Here is a 25,162-nt window from a genome sequence, read left to right on the forward strand (position 1 = left end):
AAAAAAAAAAAAAAAAAAAAAAAGTGTCAGCTGACATTATCCCTGCCAAACTTCAAGGCAAAAATCCTGTCACAACAGTGACTGGTGTATCTTCATCATGACAGCTGTATCTTCCCAGCTGTGGCTACCTGAAGCTCATAGGAACATGCAAAAAACAAGGCTGGACATTAATCTGGCAAACAGGGATCACACTGGAGCTACTAGCTCTGCTAGCCAATCTGAACAGTACTGTCTGGTGCCTTAAGGTGTCACTATGCTATGTTCAGCAGTGCCAGAGCAAAATCTGATTTTTTTACATGGTTTATCTCTTTCCTTTTTTTGAAACAGGATCTCATTATGTTGCCAAGGCTGGACCTGAACTCCTGGGCTCAAGTGACTTTCCTACCTCAGCCTCCCACATAGCTGAGATTATAGATGTGTACCACCATGACTGGCTAATTTTCTTTCTTTAGTAGATAATAAGGAATACAGACTTACTAGTAGTTACTATCAATTATAACCTGGGTTCATAGTCTATATCATTTATCAGAAAATGATAATACTCAGGTAAAATGTTAAATATCTTTTAAATAATCCCCACCACAACGTAAACTTCATAAAGGTAGGGTCTTTGTTTACTGCTGCGTTCCCAGTACCTATAACAGTGAGTTATTAGATAATATGTAATTAATAAATATGTACTGAGTTAATCTTTCAGCCATTTTTGAATTCAACACTGTATTCAAGACTCTTCAGAATCAACAAGATTTCTTAGTTTAGTGGAGAAACAAGAATAGAATAATTTCGGCTAAAGGTTTGAAATGTTAAATAAGAAGGAGGGCAATAATTATGTAAATGTATGTATTAAGGGACTAAAATCTCATACGGATAAGAAGTCATATGTATATATCTCAACTGTAGAAAGTAAAAGTGGTGACTTAAAAAATAATTACTAAATTTCCTTTCCCTGTCATTTATCATTAAGTAAATTTATAGAATACAAAGAAAAAAATACGCTGAAATAATCCTGGGAGAAAAAATTCCATGCCTTTGATCAAAATAAATCTATTAATCAAAAAAGGCAGTAATGTACACAAAGCCCTTATCACAAAGAAAAGCTACTTCCTTGATACTTTAACATATTTTTGAATTATTTCAGCTAAGTAGGTGTCAAAGACTTGATTCGAGAGTGGTTCAAAAAGAAAGGATTCTCTATTCCCCTGATTCTCTATTACTGTATTGATTATATAGTTTCTTTTTGTAAGATACGTTCATTCTGACTATTCTTATCAGTATCTATTCTTAATAGCATTTGTGACCCAGAATTTTCAGAGCATCAAGTAAACAAAATGCAAAATTAATTTAAATTTCATTTATAATTACTTAATTTTGATTCACTGAAAAGTCATCTTTCCAAAATTTGAGGCTTCTATTTTAATTATAATTACAGATGTTCCTTGACTTACAATGAGATTACATTTCTTGCCTTNTTGAGACAGGATCTTGCTCTGTTGTCCAAGCTGGAGTATAGTAGCACAATCACAGCTCACTGCAGCCTTGACTTCTCGGGCTCAAGCGATCCATGCACCTCAGCCTCCTGGGTAGCTGGGATCACAGGTGCACACCACCATGCCTGGCTAATTTTTTATTTTTTTGTAGAGATGGGGTTTTGTCATTACCAAGGTTGGTCTGGAACTCCAGGGCTCAAGTCATCCTCCTGGCTCAGCCTCCCAAAATGCTGGGTTTATACGTGTGAGCCACTGCGCCAGGCTGGAGTTACATTTTGATAAACCCATTACAAGTTGAAAATATTGTAAACAGAAAATGCATTTAATAGACCCAACTTACTGAGCATAGAGGCCTAGCCTACCTTAAAGATGGTGAAAACACATTAGCCTAGAGTTGGGCAAAATCATCCAATACAAAGCCTATTTTATAATAAAGTATTGAATATTTCATGTAATTTACTGAATATCATACTGAAAGTAAAAAATAGAATGGCTGTATGGGTACTTGAAGTATGATTTGTACTGACTGCACACTGCTTTCAAACCACTGTAGAATCAAAAAATCCTAAGCCGAAAAATTATGTCAGGACAGTCTGTAGTATTAAAAATTCACTTAAACACAATTTGAATCATCTTAAAGATATCTTTGAAAAAAATTTACATTATACCTTATTCAGAACTTCTCAAGTCATTTGCATTTAACTTTAATTATTAAAATACTAGCTAAAAGTTAGATTTTCAAACATGAACCAAACTATTTTTATATTCTGAATTGTTTATTTAGTTTTTCTTCTCCTAAAGCTATCAAAATAACTGATACTGTAATTTTCTTTTGTTTTATACACTATTTCACAAATTAGCGTGTCATCCTTGCACAGGGGCAATGCTGATCTTCTACGTATTGTTCCAATTTTAGTATATGTGCTGCTAAAGTAAGCACATTTTTCTATGCAATCAATTGTCACACATAACTCTCCTATCCTTGCTATTTAATACATTTAATAGAAGATAGGTAATTTTAACACTTATAAAACTACAAAAGTACCTTTTAAACCTGTATTATGTTAGTTAAAAACGTTTTTAACAAGATAATTTAAGAATTTCTCAAGGAAGAAAAAAATTTAGGTTACAGGTTAATGCAATGATAACATTAAGATACTACTGTACTTGATTTAAGTTATATTTTTATTATTTTATTTATCTTAATGTGAATCTTAGACTTGATAAACTATTATGATACTAGGATTAATGACCTACTCAGGAGACAATTTTACAAATATTTCTCTTTTACCTCCAGTTTTCATATACTGAAGGAGTCCTCTCAAAATAAAATGGTTCACTAACAAGTGGTGACAAATATACTTAATGAAAACATTAAACATGTAACTGCATCAATAATATGCTGTTTACTGAAAAAAAAAGCATAACATATCCACAGTGAAACATTAACAAGGATATAAACACATCGCTGTTTAAGAACAATTAACCTTTAGGATGAGTTAGCATTTCTGTTTCCAAAAGCGTACTGTCCCAAGATTCTTATCAGTATCTGTAAAGTGTAGCATATGGACACACAAATCCAAACCATTTCAAATGTCTGGACTAGTATGATCAATATATTAGTGCTTCTTTTTTTAAAAACAGGGAGTTACAGAAATAATTACCCATTAATGACAGCCTTCTCTGTCCCACAGAAAAGAATGGAAATATGTACAATCAGTTTTCAATGCTGTTTCTTGATTATTGAAGTTGCTTAGGGCATAGGCTCCTTTCAACAGGCAAATGCTAAACTCATTATTCTAAAGGGGAGCTATGCAGACACACTGAGAAGTACACAATGTGGCCATTTAAGGCCAGGTTTTGACTTGAATAGGCACAAAACTCCATCCAAAAGGAACTCCAGAGATGGGTACATGCAAGAGCGGAATGTGGCCTCGGCAAATCGCCTTCCTCATAACTTGATACTGTCACTGGCTATTCTTTCAAATAATGTTTTTGTCCATTTTAAATAGTTAGAAACAACAAAAATTAACATGCTTCAAAACATTTCTTCAGGAAAATGAGGTAAAATAACATGAGAATGTTTGGTGACTTTTATAGCCCTTTGTCAGGGGATAAAATATTTAAACTTTCTTTTTGATTCAAAATAGCCAGTGAGAAGTAAGAAGCTAGGAATCAGTTTCATTTCTATGTGGAGAGCAATGACTTAAGAGATTAGTAACTTGCCCCCAGCTGTTACAAAAAGTCTTTTAGGGAATCAGAAACTCCCAACATCTGTCTCTCAGTCTAATACTTTTTCTACTTAACTGCACTTCATTTTCTCACCAACTGCTTTTCCTATGAATATACATATTTGATTATAGCATGAATACACAATTGCTGCCATAGTCACATACTGTAGAATTTTAATTGGAAAAAAAATTTACAGATATACTTATTTGTTCCATGAAACAGCTATAAATCAAGCCAATGTATTAGATCTCTGTTTTCATTAATTCTACTGGATCTACCTCCACCTTGCTTAAGACGTCTTAGAATTATTTGCTATAAATAAAACCATTTTTAATAGGAAGATAAGCAACTGATATGCCTAAGCTTACCAAACTTCTTGCTTTCTTTAGTTGTGCCAGTCATCTTGATCTTTGCAACTTCAAAGAAATCTTTGATTTCTCTTTCATACAGTCGGGATAAATAATCCATGTAATTCTTAAAATAAAAGTAACACATACTTCTTATTAATAAAACACATATAACAATTTCCATCTTTCAATTCTCCAAGTCCTTCATGCTTATTTTAAATTTCCTCGTGTAAAACTTGGATGTATTTCACAGGATATAAAAATAGGTTATTTTCTGTCTTAAAAAAACAATTGAATCGGCATCATAATATTAACAATTTACAAACGTACGAAGTCAAACATAGCTCTATTTATATTTTCATTTTTCTATATTACCTTTTGCATATTTTAAATATCACTGCAATCATACGATACAGAATATCTGAATCAGAACAATCACATTTCTCCAGTCTCACATTTTAATGACAGCACAGTATTCAGTTTTGTTGGTGTAGCACCATTAAGTAAACCAATCCCCTAACAAAGGACAATGAAGAGGTTCCCATGTTTTGCAGTGATAGACAATGTTACAACGACCTTTTCATTTCTAATGAACTATTTCTTTGGAATAATTCTTTAGGGGTGGAATTACAGGGTCAAGGAGTATGAGAATCTTAATTGCTTTCCTCCGTAATGCCATGCCGCTTTAAAAACAGTTCTACCAATCATAAATAGTGTTAATGGCATTTAAGGATATTTAGTTTCACTAAGCCTCTGTTAGCTTGGGGTATAACTCCAAAACAGGTTATTTTCCCTAAGAATTTAATTAGTATATCTTATAGTTTCCAAAATTAAAGAATTAATTTTCTTAAAACAGATTTGATTCTCAAATAAAAACACCTATCCTTTGACATGCAAAAATCATTTCTTCATCATTTCTACTTATTATCACATAAAAATATACTCTCAGGAAGAGTTCCTCAATAGTGGGAGACTGTATGTTTTTCCAAGCATGAAGTTAAATACCACACACAGAGTTTGACTAAATTTAAAGAAATCCATAGCAGAAAAGTCATACCTATTTCTTTAAGTTTATCATAAAATCTAAGAGCTTCAACTTCCTCTATTATTCCAAATTGCTATGTCCATTTTTAGAACATGTTTACCTTACTTTAAAGATCAGGTATACTTTCCAAAGGGTACATGTTATGTAAATATTTGTATATTGATTCATAGTTTACCACTGATTTTCTTAAATATTTTATAGATGTAGCCTTATAAAATAGCATTTGGACCAAACATAATATAGATCCTGCCCTTTTTCAATTTGTAGGCCATATACATTTTTCATATAATCTCTGTAAGAACACTTAGTCAAAAGAGAAATTCTTTCCTATGATCTTTGTATAACTTTAAAAGCAAATATAAATTAAAATTCCTATTTCATTGGGATGTATTACTTTTTCAGTGGGACACAAATGACTTAAGATACCATTCTCCTGGTACTCAACAGAACTCACTGATAAGAAAGACCACAGGCAGGTTTTACTTTATCAGTGTCTCCCCAAAACTCTGATGCCAGCCTGGGCAACATGATGAAACCCTGCGTCTACAAAAATCCAAAATTAGCTGGGAGTGGTGGCACATGCCTGTAGTCCCAGCTACTCAGGAGGCAGAGGCAGGAGAACTGCTTGAGCCCAGAAAGTTGAGGCTGCAGTGAGCTGTGATTGTGTCACTGCATTCCAACCTGGGTGACAGAGTAAGACTCTGTCTCAAAACACCACACAACAAAAAAACAAAACCCTATGGTAAGTTTTAAATTTTAAGATGATACTTTAGCACCCAAGATCACCATCTTCTCTACTGGCTCTCTGATTTTTATTTTCCTTCCACCAGCCTCAGCTTCTCTGGCTCTCTAACTAAATCTGCCTTTCCTCCCAGCAACTCTTGCTCCTACTATTTGGCTTTCGAGTAGCAAGTGGTGGAACCTGGGTCCACTGTAGAGTCTTCCAGAGACCTCCATGTTTTACTTTTTCTTTATACAATGTAAAAGGAAAATAAATTTTGGGGCCCCAAAATCACTAAGCTAAAGGGAAAAGTCAAGCTGGGAATTGCCTTGGCAAACCTACCTCCCATTCTATTCAAAGTCATCCTTCTGCTCACTGAGATAAATGCATACCTGATTGGCTCATTTGGAAAGGCTAATCAGAAACTCAAAGGAATGCAACCATTTGTCACTTATCTATCTATGACCTGGAAGCCCCCTCCCTACTTTGTTGTCCCACCTTTGCATCAAGTTGTTCAGCCTTTCCAGACCAAACCATTGTTGATCTTACATATGTTGATTGATGTCTCATGTCTCCTTAAAATGTATAGCTGTGGTCCAATCACCTTGGGCACATGTCGTCAGGACCTAATGAGGCTGTGTCATGGGTGTGCATCCTTAACCTTGGCAAAATAAACTTCCTAAATTGACTGAAATCTGTCTCACATATACAGGATTCACAACAATAGGACAAATTCTACAAATGTAAAACTGAGGTGGAGAGAAGACATGTGAGTCATTTTCAAGCCAAACTGCCAATCAGGAGGGTATTAGGAGAGGAAAGCTCCTTTCCTACCCATGGATGGACCATCTCTACTAACTGCCCTACATGTATGACCCAAAGTCACAGATAGGGGTAGCAGTCCTGGGAGGAGGGAATTTGGGCAATCCAAGCTACATCTGTTTTCCATACACCAAAAATTGGGGCATTGCTTAGATTCAGCCTCAGTACAGCTAGAGGCAGTGGCTAGTGATTCTTATTTCCAAAGAATTTTGAACAAGCTTTTCCTGTTCCTGCCAAAAAGAGTGAGCTGTGTAAACCTAACCTAGTGCAAATAGCTTTCTGAATTTAAGTATGATTTCTTGCTAAAGAAATTTAGCCAGATTTGCCTGTTTCCTTCTTTTTTTACTTCCATTCCTTTCTTCCTTTTTAAGTAAAATCCCTGTTTCTGACAACTCTTCAGCAGCCAAATTAGATTATGAGGTAAAAATACATAATCTGTCAAAAGCTGAAATCACAGGATGAAGCGACATTCTTGGGAAAAGGTCATTTTCATTTAAAAAGCTCATTAATATTGTCAATCAAAAATATAGTCTGAGCAGAGAATGATTCCATAAATCTACTAGGCTGGCTATAATCTTGTTTCTTCACTTTAAATTACATTCATGAATACTGCATTATATATAAAGATAGGGCAATAATAGTTACTGGGAACACAATTAGGCAAAAAGCTTATTGATTACTTATTTGAATATTCACTAGGGGACAAAGCACTTGTTGGCACAAAACTCTTAAGGAAATATAATTTATGTTTAATTATTCAGAATATTAATCCTCCTAAAGCTTCAAAAGGCAAAGAATTCCACTAATGTAAATTTTTTTCCTTAAGATATCTCCAAATCAGAATTCTGTTGAATGAAACAAGACAAAACAAAATATAACACAACAGTAGAGGCGGGTATATATATGCTTAATACACTAATTCTGAGGAACTAAAATAATCTCACCTAAAGTAGCTAGCCAGATAAGAAGTATATAAGTACCTCAGGAGACTTTTTTTTGATCAGCATTTTAAAAATTACAATTTAAAAATATTATTTATTCTACCAAGGTTTATGTCCCTTTTCTTATGATCTCAGTTTAGAAGTGCAAGAGCCAGATTTTACTTTAAATGGGCAAAGGCACTTCAAAGAGAAAATGCATGAAAATGGATACATAAATATGTCCTACTGTCAAATATGTCGACACAAATGCATTGATAGGAATACACAATTTGCCTCCTTCTTACTATCACACTTCTCATAAATCTCTACCTAGCCCTTCTGCTTTCTTCTAAAGCATGAATCTAAGATACCAGATAGAAGTTGTTTTTACATTAGCAATTCCAATATTCTCATTCCACAGAGACCTGGAACATACCATTCTTTCCAATTCTAGAACATCTTTTAGGGCCATATTATCCACATAATTATTATTAATTATTAACGCAGCTTATGCATTACTTAGATTTCTTATTTTTAAACTTCAAGTTCACAATAACTTACAGCAGTTAAAGGTTTTAGATGTTTCTCAGATTATTTCAGAATTTTAATCAAATGGATCTTCAGCTAGGACTATCTAGAATACTATTAGCTATTTATGTATTTGAGTAGATAGGTAGGAGTTCTTTAGCTCTATTTTTTAAAAAAGGGACATAATGTCCAATTCATGAACTAAAGATCAACAGTATAAATGTCAGAAAAGTACCGTCCCTATGGTTTCCTGCTACAATGGCTATTAAATCTAAATCGGGTCATGTCATTCCATGGCTCAAAGTCCACCAGCTCCCCTCCCTACCTTGCAATGTCATGCACAGGAAAAGACAAATCCTTACATTGTCCACAACCCCTTCCAGATCTGCCATGCCATCACCAGGGTCTGCCCCTGGCTCACAGTGCTCCTACTACACTAGCCTCCCTGCTCTGCAAGCACACCAGGAACGCTCTGCCTTAGGGCACTTGCGTTGTGCCTAGAAAGCTCTCCTCTGGAAATCCTTATCCCACACCCTTCCCCCAGTCCTGGCATTCCCTGTTTTATTTTCTCTAGAGCACTCAGCAGCACCTCTTAACATACTATATAATCAACTTTTTTGTGTCTGTCTGTCTCCTCTAGAATACGTACTCTGAGATGGCAAGGTTCCTTCAGTGCTGTATCTCCAAGTGCTTACAACAAGTGTTAGCATGTAATAGGTTCTCAATTCATTTGCTGATTGAATACAACAATAAACAATTTTGCTCTTCCCCAAGTGTAGAATTTTAGCCAGTGGTACATACGACTGTTCTAACCTCCGAGTCCAGCAAATTTGGCATCAACCTGCTCCTTCTGCCATTGGAGTCTCTCTTTTGGTTTATATTTTCTCTCTATTCCTAACACCATCTTTCTGGCTCAACACTTCATTTCATCTGAAGTATTACATTAGGTTCTTAAGTAAATTTCCCTCATCTAATCTTTTCCTATGCTTGAGGAATGCTGGTAGGTCTTATAGCTCATCTTTTTAAACATAATTTCTCACTGTTCTAGAATAGGAAATTTCTGCTTCTGTCACACTTAACCACACTATCCTAGGACAAGGGTATATTTTTCTCACCTTTGTCTGCATATCTTTCTCCCCATCCTTGGAATGCCCTTCCTCTTATTTCTGGTTTAATTGCACTCATTATTTAAACTCAACTGGAAGTCCAAAATCTTCCACGAAGTTTCCCCCATGGCCTCAAGACAGGGATTTTCCTTCCCTATACTGCCATACACTTAAAACTCATTTCCAGTTTAATGTTTAATTTTTTGCTGATTGTTTTATGTATGATTCTTCCCAGTCAGATTTAAAGCTAACTAGGGTAGAAGCTTATTAGGTAAGGCCCAGGTTCCTGGAATAGTAGAATGCTTGCTTAATAAAGAGGCACTTTGTATTTCCTTACCAGAACAGATTATAAATCCATAGAGGGCAAATACCTCACTTACAATGTTCATACTTCCTTGTTTCTATACCGCACATAAAGAAACTCGGGAAATTAGTATAGCATTTAATTAAATTGACTGATGCTTCAGGCTACAGTACGGCTTAATATTTTTCCATACTGAAGTTTAAAATTTAGGTCTTCTTTATCCAAATAAACAAAAGGAATGTTATCACTGGTAAAGGGCACTGAATCATTTTCTGCTTTGCTAAGAAGGTACGACAGTACTTTAAACTTGGGGAACTGAACACACGATCTCTTGATTTTAAAAGGTAATGCTCTATTCTCAATGCGTAAATGACATCAAATCCATACCTTTGTTAGTCCTTCATATTTTCCATAATCTGTACTCTTTAGCCACTCCATCAGCTTGGCATACCGGAGCAAATCTCTATGAAATGGATGATGATTGGGTAAAGTCAGTTCAACAGAGTGTTGAGCAAGAGTTGAACTCTGATCATGACCCTATAGTGAGTAAATAAGTAAACAAATATCATTGACAGTACAAAGAAATATTGTTACAATAAAAAGTCAAAACAATGACCAAAACGTGGCCAAGCAAAGCCAGTAAGACATAGAAAAATAAAAACCATTAAGAATAGAACACAGAAAAAGAAAAACCAAATACTTACTCAACTTTTATTATCCTGTGTGTATCAAATAAACATTACCACCATAAGATAATCATAAACATGCAATGGCACTCTGATAAATCAACTACTCATTCCGTCTTCCAAAGGAGTGAAGATGGAATGTTTGTTTTAGGGAGGCTTTTCCACAGTATTTTACAATTTAACAAGCAAATGAACTTCCTGATATAGCTTGAATTAAGAAACACAGAGAAATCATTCAGAACAGTCTACATTTATGGTATTCCCATTAGAGTTTATAATATTTAAAACAACAGACAAAACATGTAGAATATAAAGTCTTAGAGCTTGGAATTGGAACCTTGGTCATCTCAGTCTTGCTTCCATCTTGGAGCAGATTCAATTTAAAAATACAATTTCCCAAAAACAAGCAAAAGGCAAAACAAGACAGGTTTCTTTGAAGTAATTTTCATTCAATCTGATTTGTCTAGATGGTCACAAGTTATTTGTTAGCATTTTGTGAAAACTGTATTAAAATGACACAGACTGCTAGAGTTTTAGAGCTGGTTAACTTATTTCCTGGTAAGGTTACCTAAAGCTAATTATGAATGTAGATTACACTAGTTGATATACATTAGCTTAGTAAGCATCCTGAATTTAAAGAATTTAAATTCTTTTAAGTTAAAAGGGACTTTTTCATCTAATTTATATATTTTACTATATACACAAAATAAGAACTTAGTGGTTATGAATTTTCAAAACTTTTCTTTAAAATACAGAGAATTCAGAAAGAAACATTTCTGGCCTAGAGGAATGAAGAGTTCCCTAGTAACTGAGAAAGAAAGATGGAAGCATAAGACATGCCAAGTACAAAATCCCACATCATCATCCAAGTCCCTTCTTCATAAATGTTTTCAAATCAGTCTGTTGGAAAATTTTCATGTGAGAATACATCCCCAATTTAAATGAAAATTAAGAAGAAAAAAGGAGGGACCCATGATACAGAAATTACATATAAAATGGTAGAGAACAACCAGTATACTTATCAGATTCATCTTACTGATATCTACTTAGGTAAACTTGGGAAACCAAACTAGAGATGGCAGGAAAATATCACAAAACGAGACTGACCAGTTCAAAATAACAAGAACTAGAACACAGAGGCAACAGAAGTTCACAGCTACCACAGATATTATATACAAGATATGTTAATAGGTCCATAATCACTTTCTGTAATTCTGACATCCGAAAAGCTCTGAAAACTCAGAATAAGCTTGGCACAAAAACAATTTTGATGGTAAAACTTGACCTGAATTGACATGGGCCTATTCATCGTTTTTAGAGTGACTATTCATATTTTTTGTTGCAGAAACATGTACGTAGAGTGATTATATAATATATAGTACATATACTGCATTACTTTTTTAGAAGAGCAATATTATACAATCTGAAAAATTCTAAAAACACACTTAACTCCAAAAGTTTTGGATAACAGAGTGTGGACCTACGTGGATGTTCTTTTCTGGGTGGTTGCCTGAATATAAAACAAGCACAACTTCCAAAAGAACTGATGAGGTCTAAGAGCTAACATGTTGAAGAATGGCCCAATTCTACACACTTAGAATGCCTGGGTCACCATATCTTTTCTGTAAAGGCTAACAATAAAGATGAACAAAATTAATAACATTAAGTAAAATACACAGGTATTACCATTGGACTATTATCTATTTCTGTGTTGCCAAAGGTCAATATAAACATTCTATTACAGAAATGGTTTTTAGCTGATGAAAATGGTATAACACCAGAAGGATAATCAGGATTCTACAGCATTCGATCCATTAGATACTAGACTGATACACATATTATAGTTTCAGGTCTATAAATGTCTCCAATTGTGTTTTATTTTTTTAAAATTTATTTTTATTTTTATTAATAGAGATGGGGTCTCACTATGTTGCCCAGGCTACTTCCAAACTCCCCGGTTCAAGTTATCTGCCCACCTCAGCCTCCTGAAGTGCTGGAATTACAGGTGTAAGCCACTGCACCTGGCCTAAACTGTGTGCTTTAACTGGTCACACCGATTAAGGGGGAAGAATATTACAGACTTATACCATACAAATGCTTTCTAAATAGTTTTTATTAGTAACAATGTATCGTTATCCAAAACACTCTTCCTCATTAATTTTTCTCAATTATTCAAGACTCAAAATTATTGTCTATGTTCTTCTACAACTGTTTACTCAACTCAGGCAGAAATGTCAATTAACTCGTTCAAGGTAACCCAGCTAGGAGGTAGGAGAGTCAGGCTAGTGTCGCACTCTTAAGCACTTTGCTATAGTGACTTTTTAGAAGAAAGGATACACTGGGGTCAAAATTTCAGTAACTTTTCAAGATTTGGAACTCTTTCTTTCTGTTACAACACATTTATTCTTGTTTTCTTAAAAAAAAAATCTGAGCAAAGTTCTAACAAACCTCACAAAAATGGCTCTTAATCATAAGTCTTTCTAAGCTTTTAACCAGAAATTACCAATCCATGTTTAGAAAAATGTGACATATGCTTAAGGAAACAATTTTTGTAAAAGAAATTGAATGTTGGTGGTCTACAATACAGGTTTATTATAGCTTGTTTCTGTATATATATGTTAAAAGAAAAATTTCTACACTTAAGCATATGGTAAAAAGTTTCACAACTTCAGTTTTTTCCTGATTGTAATTTTAGTTCAGTACATTTTCATTTTCTCTAAGTTATGTGCATAATCAGTCTCAAGCCGCTAAAGGCAAAAGTAGATAAAATCATGAGGTCTCTGTAGAACAAAAGGGGAAAACACAAGGTAGAGAGCAGTTATTAAAATAAATCTTTCAAAAAACAACCAAAACAAATATTTAAAGGATATATTCTTTATGCCTGCTTTCAATATCATAATCCTAATTAGTGTAACTGGCCAGATTCTCATACTTCAATGTCTTTCTAGATACACAAATCCCTAGTAAATGTAAAAATTATGAGTAAGAGCCTATAATTTCAATGGAAGTTGAGTGTGTAATATCTGAAAGATCTAAAATAAGCTAGCCATGCTTTATGTAACATTACTCTCATATTTATTACAGTGAGTATCATATTAAAATGCACCTCAAGTTTCACTAAAGTATAATATACGGAAGTATTAATAGGAAAGTTGCATCACAGACAGCATGCTCTGGACCAGTGATTCCCAAATGCAAGATGTTTTTCCTGTCCCACAGCAATAAGAAAACATAAAACGAAATAAGTGAGTCTTTCATAAAGGTAAATGTATTAATTTTTAAAATCTGAAAGGAAATTCTTATTCTTTTAGTGCCAAGTATCATTTTTAAATCAAAAAGATAATGAAAGTGGATGGTAGTATTTATTTTTAAAGGTCTTTATTTGGTAAAATAAAAAATTGGTGATCTCGTCAGTCTCTGAATTTTATTTCTTTTAATTTTAGTAATTTGTGAGTTTTAAAAAGACTGAGAATCAAGGCTTTGAAATTACTGTTATGTTGTGAATAGATTATTTTCACTGGATTCTTCAGTACATTATTTGTAAATGTTATAACTACACATTTGCTATAAACTGTATTGCATGGACTCAAGTCCCACCCTATCTTCGATTCCTTTCCTATCTGACTCCTTAAACTCACAATAAACTTACTTTCAATTAAACCTTTTTAGCACTTAAAATCCACAATTCTACAATTAGCAATTTATTATATACATTGCTAATGTACATTAGTCTTAACTCCTTCTTACAAGGAGTAAGTACATTAACTCCTTACAAGCATCTTGAGGGTACAAACTATTTCTTATCCTTACATATGGAAGATAGTGCATAATAAACACACAATGAAAATTCTGTGATTGACAAAGAGGCGTACCATATTATTTTAATCAATTTTCCCAGCTTGTTCCCCTACCAGGAATAGAAATACCCACGTTTCCCAACTCTTTTGCTAGGTGACCTGATGCACTGAATGCAACACAGAGAAAATCTCTTTCTTATGCGTGGGGTATCTTCTTCCACCTTTTTTGGTACATCTCAGGTTGTTGCAGCATTCTGGTTTTTAACATGCATCACTCACATGTAACCATATATATTAGCTTTTCAGAAATGGGAAGCATTCATTTTAAATGAAGCCATTAGTTTACAAGGCAAGAAGCAAAATCATAAATAACTGCATGTTACAACAAACAGGAATACAGAAAAGACTCTTGTTTACTGGCTGCTATTTTCAATACTATCTACAAATGTGGATAACATCATTGTCAACAGTGTCATTTTTAAAAACTAAGGAACTGTATAGAAATAGATGCTATTGAAGTAATGACCTAAGAAAAACAGGAATCAGTATTTCCTATGTGACTTCTAAGCTTATTTTTTTCTTGACACTTTTCAGGTCAAGGAATCTCTCTGATTTCCCCCTACCGTGCTTTTAGTTAGGTGGCCTTCCTCTATGCTCCCACAGCTCCACTATCATAACATTTATCCCTCTGGAGTATATTATTTGTTTGTCTCCCTTCCCTAGACCGTGAACTACTTGAGGGCAGGATTGGTCTCTCATTTATCCCAAGTCAATGTCTGGTATGTACCTCAATCACCTGGCAAATAAATGACTACTAAAAAATGAAGGAGTAATATTATTATTATTACTAAAGGAGTAATACTACTATTTATTACTAAATATATGAAGTGAGTGAAAAAATGATAGAAAGAAAAGCAAGCAGAATGAGATTAAATGCCTCTTTGGCCCGAATAGTGTCTATTATGGGACACTTAAAAAGTGCTACAGATGTGGGTTAACAGGTAGCTTAAATCAGTAAGTTATAATCTGTAAAGATTCTGCTGCTGTTAAGCTTAGCAAACTTTATAGAAAAAAAAAAAAAAAAACAGAATCACAGAAGCTTGAGCCAAATTTGATGTACTCACAGGAACCGAAAGAAAGTACGACCTGTTATAGAGTTGAAGGAGGGCCTGAGTAAACTAATTGGAAATAAAATATAGTAAGTACAACTGTTTTAGAATATTGCAAAGTGAAAACAAAGTAAAAATTTAATGTTTTCAGACTGTATTTCTTGATGAACAGGATATCCCCCCAATTTTTTTCACCCAATAATGCAATAAAATAAAAAGGACTTTTAAAAGAGATGAAAAAAATAATAAACCTAATTTATTACATCAGATATTAAAATACCTTCTAGTCAAATCCCTCAGATACTCTTAATATTATTAATAACAAGATTAATACCACACTCTTAATTATAACATTGTTTTCCATATAAAAATATAGGCAAAGCATTTATATGACAATTAGATCAACTCAAATTTACAGTTAAGCTATAGTCATTTTCTTAACAAGTATACTATGTACTAAGTACCTGGAACTTAACAACACATTTAAAATACTGACTCAAGTTCTGAGTCTCACCTCAAAATATTGAAAAATAAAACAGGTCCAATAGTAAACATCTAACAAGTTTGGAGTTACTTTTATAAATAAGAATGTCTAAGTAGTATATGAAATTAATATGCATAGTTATTTGATTTCTACAATCAGAGAGCTTCAGCTGAAGGGAACTAGATTGTCTACCTAAAGAGGCAGCTGAGGCCCAAAGAACATCTATGAGGAAAGAAGTTATCTATTTCAAAATCTTAAAATTGAATATGTGAAGGAACTGACTGCAATCCCAATTAAACACATTAATATGTTTGTGGAAATTTAAGGTTAAGGTCATATATAAATAAAATAGGAACATGCTCATGTTAATAATAAGATAAAATTACCTGCTGAACAAATACATTGTTGAGGTGACTGGCCAGTCTCCGGGCAAAAAGCTCTCTCAAATCACTGAATCGCTGCTGCTGCTGTTTGACTGCCAGAAGCATGTCATGGCCTGATACAGAATGACATTTCGTGACCAGTTTAATGGGTAAAAAGATTTCCTCGATGTTTAATGGAACATTAAACATTTCCAAAGTTTTGAAGAACCCAAAGTTTTATGGGTATATTCATTTACTTAAATGATAAAAGTTAAAACAGGATAGCACAGTGGTTCTTAAAGTGTGGTCCTCCCTCACCATCGCCTGGGAACGGTTAGAAATGTGGATTCTAAAACCTCAGCCCATATCTGCTGAATCTAGGGTTGGGGCTAGGCAATCTATGTTTTAACAAGACCTCTAGGGATTCTGATGGACACTCAAGTTTTGAAACCACTACCTAGAAAAACCTTATGCTCTCTAGTCTAACCAAAGCACCTACTTTGTGCTTGGTTCTGCAGACAGCACTAAATAAAAATCATGGTCTTAATTACAGTCATTGATGGTCAATTAGAAGGAGGAACTAAAGTGAAAAAGTTCCTAGTGTCAACAGAAATAAGTTGGGAAATCAGTGAAACTTGAGTAGCTAATAATGTAACCCTAAACCACTTGCCTCATGTTATTTCTTGTCAAAATCTTTACAAGTGACAGGCTTAGTCTCAGATTCTTAGTCACATTTTTATCATTTCTAATGAACATACCTGGTCGAAGAGCTACATTCATGCACTGCAGAAGGGCATCAGCAGCATTGGTGCAGGCCTCAATGCCTCTGGAAGAAGCAAGATCTCCTTCTTGAAGAGCCTTTATATGACCTTTGGCCAAGTCCATGTGGTTCTAGAACATATGCAAACACACCATTTGCATGTGTAATTTTGGGAAATTTACAGGCAAGATGCTACTCAATCCTATCATTAGGTCTTTGGAATTATTTTAAATCCTGCTCTCATAAGGAAATTAGAAAATATTTACAATTGGGTTTTATATATCATCACTAGTTTTTGTTGTTGTTAATTTACAATCATACTTACCACAAGGAACTCTATCTCAGATAGGAGTTTTACATTATTAGTGTTACTAAGATGAATAAGGTGGTTGCTTTCAGAGATCTGATCCATTTGTTCTTTCACACTTTGGAGCATTTCCTCATAACTGCTCAGTTTCAATTCAATCTGATCTACCTCCTTTAGAGCCTCATCTAGCAATTTCATCAGGATGTTGACTTGTTTTTCAGATGCCATGATTGACTGGATGTTAGCCTACAAAGTTAAAGACCAAAAAAAAAAAAAAAAAAAAAAAACACCACATAAACCACACTTCATGTTATTTAAATGTGTAAAAAAAGAAAGAATATAGGTGAAATGCTGCTAAATTTCCTTGAAATCGGAGTAACAAAAATTGATATATATCTACACATCTACTTTAGTTTATCACTTTTTATGTTTTTCCATTTTTTACAGAGTATTTCATGCAGGTACACTTGCTTCTATATCAATGTTAGGAACCATGCCTTAAGATTTTATATTTCCACAGACTGCACAAGTAAGGTGGCAGAATGTCAGCAGTAATGGCACATTCTCATTTCTATACATTTAGGAGGCATTAGGCCATGTTATCACTAACATTTCCTCCAATTTTACCAACTAGAAATTTTCTTAACATCTATGTGAAACCCTAAATAAACGCATAATCACCTATGTGATATCTTAGTTGACAAAGCAGCAGTGGTACACCAGACTCTGAAGAATATATGAAACTAATTTATAACTGTAGTATGATGGGAACTAGTAATACAATGTAGAGGAGCATATGGCCAACAGATAGCTCCTTCTATCATCTTTTCTCTTTCATTTGCAACTCTGTTTTTTCCCCCCAGGCAAAGCAGTAACAAACCACCACCCCTTATCACTATTTTCTAAATGATTCTGACTATTGATTCTGAATTCCCTGAAATAAGGAAACTGCCAAATCCAAAATTAAACTTCAAAGCAATCTGCTGACTTGGAACACATATACAATGTTAATTAGAACAAAAAATAAATATCACTAAGCCATATTAAGAAGGCAACTAACATGGTATGATTAAAAACTTGGACAAGAAATTTAAAGAATATCATCGTACAGCTGATGCTGTGGTTTCACACGTTATTTTATATAGTATTCACAGTAACTCAAGCGTAAGTGCAATCTGACTTTAAGAGTCAGTGGGGCTCAGAACCACTGACATCTCTTAAGTAACAGAGCTGGAGTTTGATTCTGCCCAGGATAATTTCCTCCTTAACATCTTAAAATCATTTCTGGGCTTTGCTTTCAGTGATCTCTGTAAACTTATAATCTTAGACTATTCATATAATCTCTCCGGGCTGAGCCAGGCCCCATAGCTTCTGTACCTTTCATGTACATAACACTAAAATTTAAATCTTTAAAACGTTCCTTATCCTCTGAGGGATTTCTTAAATGCTTATCTTTTCTTAAGACCAGAAAGAACCCAAATGATTTTAGATAATTCTAACATAAGGGGTGCTGTGCATTCGATTTTTTGTTCTGTTTTGTTTTGTTTTGAGACAGTGTCACTCTGTTGCCCAGGCTGGAGTGCAGTGGCATGATCTCAGCTTACTGCAACCTCTGCCTTCCAGGTTCAAGTGATTCTTGTGCCTCAGCCTCCTGAGTAGCTGGGACCACAGAAGCATACCACCACGTCTGGCTGATTTTTATTTTTATTTTTATTTTTATTTATTTATTTATTTATTTTTTTTAGTAGAGATGGGGTTTTGCCATGTTAGCCAGGCTCTTCTCAAACTCCTGACCTCAGGTGATCTTGTTGCCTTGGCCTCCCAAAGTGTTGAGATTACAGGCATCAGCCACCGCACCTAGCAGGTGCTGTGCATTTGAGTTACAGACTCAAAAACTGCGTACAAAACAAAAAGCTCTATTGTAAGACATTTTAGCAGAGAAATCACAGGTCTTTTTCTCTGGCTCTCCTGTTTTAACTACTCAGTCAATCTTTTTTGGTAAATGATTCACATATTTCAGCCACATTTCTCTCTTTATACTTCATCCCTATTTTTTTCAAAACACACACACACACACACGCTATTCTTTGGCACTGAACTATTCCAACATGTTTCAGAGGCTGAGTGAATCAACTCCCAAGATGTTCTCTAGTCTACATTTTACTTCTATTACTTCACATCAAGAACATCCCCAAATCCAGAATCTCAGCCAACTGTCTTCACTGGCTTAATAGGAATAGTTCATCTCTTGAAGAAGAACAGTAAAAGACTGATGGCAGCTGGTAATGTGCTTATAGATAAAGACAGCAATAACACACTCTAAAGGCTTAAGTGCTGAGGTAGTATAATATGAACATCATTGGCCTTCGCAATTCACTATACATCACTTATTCATAGATTTCAAGAAAGTCTTACCCCATCTAGCACCTGCAGCTCTCTGGACAATTTTTCTGCAAAGGCTTCCGCGTTTGAGATTGCATATTCACAGCCTTCCATCATTATTTCAATATCCTGTTCTTCTCTTGCATTTAACTCTTGGTATTCATCTACTACTTCTTCATCACCTCCTGTCACGCTCTGATTTTCTCCACTTGGAACAGATTCTTAAAGAGGGTAAAAATTCAAAGTAAAATAGTCAAAAAAGTAACATGATACATATAGCCAGGTATAGTTATAAGTACAGGTCACATTTAACAGCTGCAAAAGAGGAAAGAATGATTCAAACTATATGAAAAATATCAAACTTTATTTTTGTAATTTCATATGTTAATGAAATAATGTCCTAAAACATAAATAAAAAGCATGCAGTCTAATGCACTGACTTACAATGAATGTTAAAACAGGCTTTCACCACCATTCCCCAAAATATAATTAAGCTAAAATGCACAAGCAAAACAAAAAACAGGTGGAAACAAACCTACGTATTTTTTCGTACCTGATGTGGCTGTTGCTCAATGACTATGAGTTTGGTACACACAAAAATAATTTGCTTTCCTTTTTTTCCCAGGTGGAATTTTTCTTTTGTTACTTTTGTTATTTTCATCTTTGGTAAGTATATTTTTGCCAAATAACTTTTAATTAAAATGAAAGATGCATCTACAATCCATAATTTATTTTGGTCATTAGAATATTAACTGAATTTTCCATTTCTTTGTTTTAAAAATTTCACATGCATTGATAATATTTCTAAAGATGAGTTACTCAATAACTCTAATGTAAGAGCAACAACAACATGGCTGTTTCAAATTATAAAAAGTTAAACAGGCTTCATGCTTTATAGCAAAAGACCAAGAGGTCAAATCTGAAATGCTTTCTAGATAAATGTTTCAGTTCTCTCTCTCTCTCTTTTTTTTTTTTTTTTTTAAGGAAACACACCAGCATGTGAGCATTGTATATAAAACTTGAGGTTCGGAGCAGTAAAATGAAAGAAATCATTTTCAACTCCTAAGATGTTATTTTACCATTCTAAATAAAGTTAGTGATTTCATGGACTTAATGGAGCATGATTTAAATCACAAACTCTGTATGCTTTTAGTATTCATTATTTTATAGGAAAATGAATATTTATATTCAGCATGGCTTGAAATATGTTCATTTGTCCCAGAACAATAACCAGCTAATTTGAAGTAACAAAAGATTTGCTCTTAAGAATGATAATAATTTAGGCAGATTGAGATAACATCTCAGAAAAAAAGAAGACTAAAACTTTTAGTACAGGCAATTACAGATTTCAGTATATAAGTTCTTCAGAGAGGTATTATCGAGCTCCTTATCCTTTCAATGCGTCCATTTAGTTTACCCGAAAATGTTAAACTGCCATGTGTCACTGCTTATTAGCCACTAGGGGGCAGGGACTGCCCAAATCATTCTGGTCCTTACACAAGTCAACTTAAACAAAAAATATTTTACATGATTATAATTAACTGCTTCAGAAGTATTTTCTAACGAAATGCCCTCTGAAAGCCAATAACAAATACTATCATCAATTTTATTACTATGTGGATTTTTAAAATAAATTTGTCCCGGTACATAATTTCATAAAATATACAACCAATGGTACATAACAATGGCAACTAATAAAAACATACGGAATAGAAAAAGAAAAGGTGTTACGCACCTTCTGCAACTTTAGGCAGTTCTGGAGAGTAAAAAGGTATGAAAAAAGCAGAGGAAAGTAAGCAGAGAATATTAGCTGGGTAGAGAAATAAACAGGCTTAAGTTTTAAAAATACTACCCGTATCTCAGTTGAACTTCATGTTAAATTAAAGTTCAAAAGACATCAAAATCAACTACAAAGTGGAAAGATCCATAAGAAGCTAAATTTGCAGTGTTTATTTTTTCTTATTTACTTTCTGATAGTGACTACAAATATATTTATCTTTCTATTTTCTCTTAAGTCTTTTAAGAAGCCATACTAACTAACCTTTAGAGAAACCTGGGTAACTAATCATTTCCTAAGGATTATATTTAGGGCAGCTATGACTCATGCATTTAGTCTAGTTATATTACCCAAGACCCAAAAGCTTTACCCAGACACACCCTCACAAAGGATTAGTCACAAAACACGGTTAGAAAGGACAAGATTGAGGCAAGTAAAAAAATCACACAAAATAACAGTTCAAGCTGGCATTTAAGGATTCAAGTCAAAGACTTTTTTTTTTCTTAAAGCTGGATGCAAGTAAAAGAATGAAAAAAAAAAAGGCCAAACAAAAACTTCATTCTACTTCAACTGCTGAAAAGTCCTCTTTTAAAAACCTTATTCTGCTGAGAAGCCCCATTATTTAACTTACACATTCAATTGTCAACAATAAAAACTACCAAGTTGCTACTGCTAGCATTTATAATTAAAATAGTCTTACTTGGTTATGAACTCTTAAATGGAGGTGGTAATAATTTTTTATTTGTTTTCTAACATCACCCAAAACTTAGAGACATTTATTTTTTAATGGGAATTAACGGCTGTGATTTCAAGGCCCATGAAACAAGTTTGTAGACATTAATAAAGCTATTCCCTGAACTCCACTAAACCAAAGCAAGAGTTATTGACGTATTGTAAGTAATTTTCAAAATGAGATCCTTAAGGATCTTCTCAGTGTTCTTAAAATTGATCTCAATTAGGGTTAATGTTTATGAACATGAACATGTCTATACTCTTGTTTTATGCCCTGAAAAATTAAATGCCTTTTTTTTTTTTAAGTGAGAGACTTCACTTTCAAAAACAGCAATACTCTTCTCACTGATTTTGGTAACATTTCTTAATGAGGCAGATCCAGGTAAGGTATGTACTTTTTTATATTAATGTCCTGAAATATACTGGCTTAAAATCATCTTACACAATAAATAACAACTGGAAACGCATTAATATTTGAAGACAGAATATCAAGCTTGTGAATCACTGAGTCACTGACTCATCAGAATGTTCAACCCTGAAATGGTAAAAAAATAAAAGCCATTCAAAGCAAATTAAACCACGATTTAAGGCATAAAAAGTTATCATACATTTCTTGAAGATCACTCCCTCAATACACTCAATTACCAACATGTTGGGGACTAATGTTGGTGAGATGACAACCCTGGGGGCTCCTACATAAGACCAGCACTACTGGTACCTGACAGATGTGACTTGTGTGCCAGCGTCAAGCATCAAGTAGCAGGCTCACTAATTACTAAGTGCTGTCTTACAATGTTTATATCTCTAGAAAAGAAATTTTAAAAGCAGAAAATCTCGTTCTATATTTTCCAAAAATTAAACGGTAGGGTTTTTATCTTGTAACACAAAATGATGTATAGTAACATTCTTGAAGATATGCTGATCCAAAATATTCCAATAAATCCATGTCTAAGGATTTTATCCTGATAACATAATAATGGCTAATATTCACTAAGCATTTACTATGTATGGGGCATTGTTCTTACTATGTTCACATATTAGGTAATTTAACCCTCATAATAACCCTATGAGGTAGATACTATTAGTATCTTTAGCTCTGAGATAAGGGAGACTGAAACATAGAGACTAAGTATCAATGCAAAGTCATACAACTAGTTAGTTGCAAAGCCAGGATTTGAACCCAAGGAGTCTGACTCCAGAGCTATGTTCTAAACCACTACATCTACTACCCTCTGTACAAAAATACTGCTACAAGGATATTTATCCCAGAGCTGTTTAAAAGAAGCAAAAATTGGAAAATAAAAAATAAATGATTAGTTAAATAAATTATGGTATATCCATACAATGGAATACTATCGTACTATTAAAAATAATGTTGGGGTAAGTATTCAATAACATGAAAAATGTTCATGATACATTATATAAAAATTATGTTAGAAAACATAATGTAAATTTATTTATTTTAAAAAGGTATTTATGCATAGGAAAAAGACTAGAAGACTAACTGCTAACAATAGTTACCTCTGAAGAGTAAGTGATTTTCATTTATTTAACATAATGTATTCATATTCTACAATGAACAAGCATAATTTCTACAATGAGAAAAAGTATTTTAAAATTCTTTTACAATAAGGTAATTCAGTATTCTAATTAATTTGAATGATGTCAAATTATATATTCACCTAAAGATATACTTGATTTTACATATACGTTTTAATTTAACTTTACCTTCCAAAAGCTGTGAGCTAACATTGACAAAATCAATTTTCTTCCGGAGATATCGCTGATTCAATTTCCAAATGCAAGAAATAAATGCATTCTTTTCAGCAGTGCTGCTGGCAACCCATTTATATATTTTTTCAAAGTGTAAATCAAATTCAGGATTTTCCTAAAACAAAAATACACAAAAGATATTATTTTTGATCACATCCTTTTTCATTGATAATGTAGAACCTACATTAAAAAAAAGGAATTTATGCTGTTTTTGGAAAGTAAAGATTATTAAAAATCAGCTAAGCAACTGGAAGAGATGGGTTTGGAGAATTCAATTTGTAGCAAAAAGTTTGTTTACCACCCCAAAGAAGCTGGATGAAAAAATAACACACGGCGTGGTCATTTTCTTCCTATGCCCTTTGGGTCTATGAGTAGAAATATGGGATGTATTAATGGCTTTGTGGCTTAGCTTCCTCATCAGTAATATGACAATGGTCTCCAGTTTTGACATGGACCAAATTTTTCTTTTTAAATTGCCTATAGAGTTTTAGAGTTACATATTTTCTTTAATAATGTACAACTATTTGAAACTGTAATTGGACACTAGCTCCCTAATAAGGACTATATCTTCTAATTATAAAACTTGAGAAAAATGCAATGTATATCCTGGTGTACTTTCTAAGAACAATTGAGGTGAAAAGCAGAGATTGCTCCTAATTATTTTCTATTTTGAAAATAAGGAATGATTAAAGATGTCTCAAAAGCTAAAAGTGCTGCTGGGCCTTAAAGTTTTTTTTTTTTTTTTTTTGAGACAGGCTCTCACTCTGTTGCTCAGGTCACAGAGCAGTGGTGCAATCATGGTTCACTGCAGCCTTGACCTCCTGGGCTCAGGCAATCCTCCCACCTCAGCCTCCTGAGTAGCTGTGCCCACAGGCACATACCAGCATGCCTAATTAAAAAATTTTTTTATAGAGACAAGGTCTCCCCATGTTACTCAGCTGATCCTTCTGCTTCGGCCTCCCAAAGTGCTAGCATTACAGGCATGGGCCCCTGCTCCTGGCCTAAAGTTCTTTCATGTGATAAAGAAGCTCAACCAATCTGAGAGAATTACACTATACTTTCTACAAGTCTCTTAAACCACATTACAACAATAATCCACACCAGACTAATATTTCTACCTTGAATGAATAGAATCACTTGACTATTATTTTAAAAAATAGGCTGGGCTTGGTGGCTCATGGCTGTAATCCTAGCACTTTGGGAGGCTGAGGCAGGCAGATGGCTTGAGCCCAGGAATTTGAGACCAGCCTGGGCAACATGGAAAAACCCTGTCTCTACAAAGAATACAAAAATTAGCCAGGTGTGGTGGCTTGCACCTGTAGTCCCAGCTACTTGGGAGGCTGAGGTGGGCAGATGGCTTGAGCCTGGAAGGTGTAGGCTGCAGTGAACCAAGATTACTCCACCGCAATCCGGCCTGAGTGACAGAGTGAGACCCCATCTCAAAACAAAGAAACAAACAAGCAAACGAACAAACAAACTTA

The 25,162-nt window shown here is 34.1% G+C and overlaps 1 protein-coding gene and 1 non-coding gene across 12 annotated transcripts in view; both read right to left on the reverse strand.

Annotated features, from left to right (window-relative positions):
* Window positions 1–25,162, reverse strand: part of EXOC1 (exocyst complex component 1) — a 50,835-nt gene that overhangs the window by 16,816 nt on the left and 8,857 nt on the right. For 4 of the 11 annotated variants that reach the window (XM_017540234.2, XM_017540232.2, XM_017540231.2 and 1 more), the window contains exons 4-10: window positions 23,637–23,796; window positions 19,433–19,620; window positions 17,036–17,263; window positions 16,709–16,841; window positions 15,975–16,084; window positions 9,900–10,049; window positions 4,088–4,193 (exon numbers count right to left, since the gene is read on the reverse strand). In XM_017540234.2, the coding sequence (XP_017395723.1) occupies window positions 4,088–4,193; window positions 9,900–10,049; window positions 15,975–16,084; window positions 16,709–16,841; window positions 17,036–17,263; window positions 19,433–19,620; window positions 23,637–23,796 (1,075 nt within the window). Of the gene's footprint in view, window positions 1–4,087; window positions 4,194–9,899; window positions 10,050–15,119; window positions 15,174–15,974; window positions 16,085–16,708; window positions 16,842–17,035; window positions 17,264–19,432; window positions 19,621–21,134; window positions 21,156–23,636; window positions 23,797–25,162 lie in introns of all 11 variants that reach the window. The other 7 variants (XM_017540225.2, XM_017540224.2, XM_017540229.1 and 4 more) reach the window with 3 other exon arrangements.
* LOC119472940 lies at window positions 2,321–2,427 on the reverse strand. The gene has a single exon (XR_005202111.1). It is a non-coding gene; the product is annotated as a U6 spliceosomal RNA (small nuclear RNA).

Source organism: Cebus imitator, unplaced genomic scaffold, assembly GCF_001604975.1.
Source record: "Cebus imitator isolate Cc_AM_T3 unplaced genomic scaffold, Cebus_imitator-1.0 Scaffold124, whole genome shotgun sequence".
In the NCBI taxonomy this organism is placed as follows: Eukaryota; Metazoa; Chordata; class Mammalia; order Primates; family Cebidae; genus Cebus; species Cebus imitator.